The 2,500-nt window shown below is 44.4% G+C and overlaps 1 protein-coding gene across 1 annotated transcript in view; it reads left to right on the top strand.

The window, feature by feature from the left end:
* Positions 1 to 2,500, top strand: part of LOC307247404 (FHF complex subunit HOOK-interacting protein 1A-like) — a gene marked incomplete at its 3' end in the record, with an annotated part of 14,679 nt that overhangs the window by 10,324 nt on the left and 1,855 nt on the right. The window contains exons 15-17 of the mRNA XM_080023557.1: positions 1 to 158; positions 261 to 750; positions 2,438 to 2,500. The exon at positions 1 to 158 is cut by the window's left edge and continues 353 nt beyond it; the exon at positions 2,438 to 2,500 is cut by the window's right edge and continues 116 nt beyond it. Of these exons, the coding sequence (XP_079879683.1) occupies positions 1 to 158; positions 261 to 750; positions 2,438 to 2,500 (711 nt within the window). The remainder of the gene's footprint in view (positions 159 to 260; positions 751 to 2,437) is intronic.

Below are 2,500 nucleotides of genomic sequence, written 5' to 3'. Positions count from 1 at the left end.
GCGGCGCCTACGTGGAGGAGTCGGACTTCCAGGACGACGTGCTGGTGTACGACCTGGTCGCCCGCAGGGACGCCCGCACGGCGCCGGGCCGCCGGAGCGTCACCGACGCGGTCAACAGCATCATGTCGTCCCGGAGGAGGAGCGAGGAGGAGAGGAGGAGGACGGAGGAGGGGGAGGAGGAGAGGAGGAGGACGGAGGAGGGGGAGGAGGAGAGGAAGAGAGGCCACGGGCTGAGCAACGGCCACGCGGTCCGGGAGGAGGAGGACGCCGGAGGAGGAGGGGACGACGGCGACGGTGAGGCCGAGGATGAGGATGAGGGGAGGAAGAGCGGGATGAAGCTCAGCCCTAGAGGCTCCTTCGACACGCCGAGCTCGCGGTCCAACTCCGTGCCCAACGGGCACTCGGAGTACGAGTCCCACGACCCGCCGTTGGCCGCGGCGGCCGGCGATGCCCCGCGGGGCGCGTCCACGCCCTCCGGGGGGGGCGAGGGCTTCCTGTCGCGCTACCGGGAGCTGATGCTGTCGCTGGGGGCGGAGCCGGACGGCGAGGACGCCGGCGACGACCTGGCCACGTTCGGGAGGCGCGTCCAAGCGCTGCGGAGGAAACAGGAAGACGAAGGACTGGAGGAGGAAGAGGATTTTCACCCTTCGTGGAATGGCGGGTTGGAGGGAGGAGGGGAGGAGGAGGAGGAGCAGGAGGAGGAGGGGAGCAGGACTGGTGGAGACAGGAAGCAGGGCGTTCTGTTCACAGGTAAGATACACAGTACACCTTTCTGTGGTATACCTCAATAATCAAATACTGCAATAATACCTCAATAATACAGCAATAATACCTCAATACTACCGCAGTAATACTGCAATAATACCTCAATAATACCTCGGTTAAACTGCAATAATACCTCAATTATACTGAACTAATACCTCAATAATACTGCAATAATATCCCAAAAATATCTCACCAATACAGCAATAATACCTCAATAATACTGCAATAATACTGCAATAATATCCCAAAAATACCTTAACAATACAGCAATAATACCTCAATAATACCTCAATAATACTGCAATAATACCTCAATAATACCTCAATAATACTGCAATAATACTGCAATAATATCCCAATAATACCTCAATAATACCTTTATAATACCTCAATAATACCTCAATAATACAGCGGGAATATCCCAATAATACTGCAATAATATCTCAGTAATACTTCAACAATACGTCGATATTGATAAATTGACCGTATTTCGGGATGGCTATTGGTGCTTTCAGAAGATATTTACACACAGCAAACAATTGAGGAACAATCATTAATAATGTGGACGTCATGAGCATTGATTAGAACAACGAGAACAGCGCTTCTCAAAGTGGGGTCCGCGGACCACCAGAGGTCCATGGCAGGGGTACGTGTAAATATTTTGGGAAATAAAAAACTTTTACAAAATAATATTTGTTATTTATATTGTTTATTTTGATATCCTTTGAAGGGGTACATCTATCAATTTTTAGAAATATAATATTTGTATGAAATAAATATGTATATAATTATTTCCTTTTATACAAATACTTCTAATACATTTCCCTTGATTTGTGTTTTTCCACATAATATAACGTGTGTATTTAATTGTTATTGTGAGGAAGAGGCCCGACATCAAATGATTTTTTGGGACATACGTGAGGGTTCCTCGGTGGAAAACAGCTTGAAAGGCTGCAGCCTCAAAGTCCCCCGTTAATAATCACAACATTACTATGACCACCACCGCATCTTGCCAATATTTTGTTATTGTCCAGCGACTACCAGTTGAATCATTTTAGGAATGTAGTGTGACACACCTCCTCCTCAGTAATCCGAGCACGAGAAAACTCCTTGTGAGATTTAAACACGACATTTTTCAAACTGTTCAAGTAGGTTATTGGAATAGAGGTTTTAGGTCCAAAGTAGAAACAAATCAGCTCTCTCTCTCCGTTCGTATATATATATATATATAAATATATATATATATACACATATATATATATATATATATATTAATATATATATATTATATTATATATATATATATATATATTATATTTTTGATTTATTTGTATTAATAAGTGTATTTTATGAATGCAAGATTCATGAATCAGCATCTGAAGTTGTAATATTAAAAAAATAAACAATAATTTGAATAAAATTTGATATGGTCTGAATTGACGCTTTGTCAAGACTAACAAAAATGATTGGCCGGCCTCGCACTCTAGTGGCCTAAAAGGTGCACAACCCTTAATAACACTTAACACACATCCCAAACTCCTAACCCTTAACCCTTAACCCTTAACCTTAACCCTTAACCCTTAACCCTTAACCCCAACAGTCACACAGTTTGGTCACCAGAACGGTGATCCATGGTTTGGATCATACCCATGACATTACCCACAATCCCCCAGGGCCGTTCATCAGCGTGCTGTTGTCGCGTCTGGAAAACCTCCTGGAGAACTCCATCGCTGTCA

Source organism: Zeus faber (assembly GCF_960531495.2).
Source record: "Zeus faber genome assembly, chromosome: 22".
NCBI lineage: Eukaryota > Metazoa > Chordata > Actinopteri > Zeiformes > Zeidae > Zeus > Zeus faber.
Note: the sequence above shows the minus strand (reverse complement) of the source record. Positions and strands in the feature narration are given on the sequence as shown.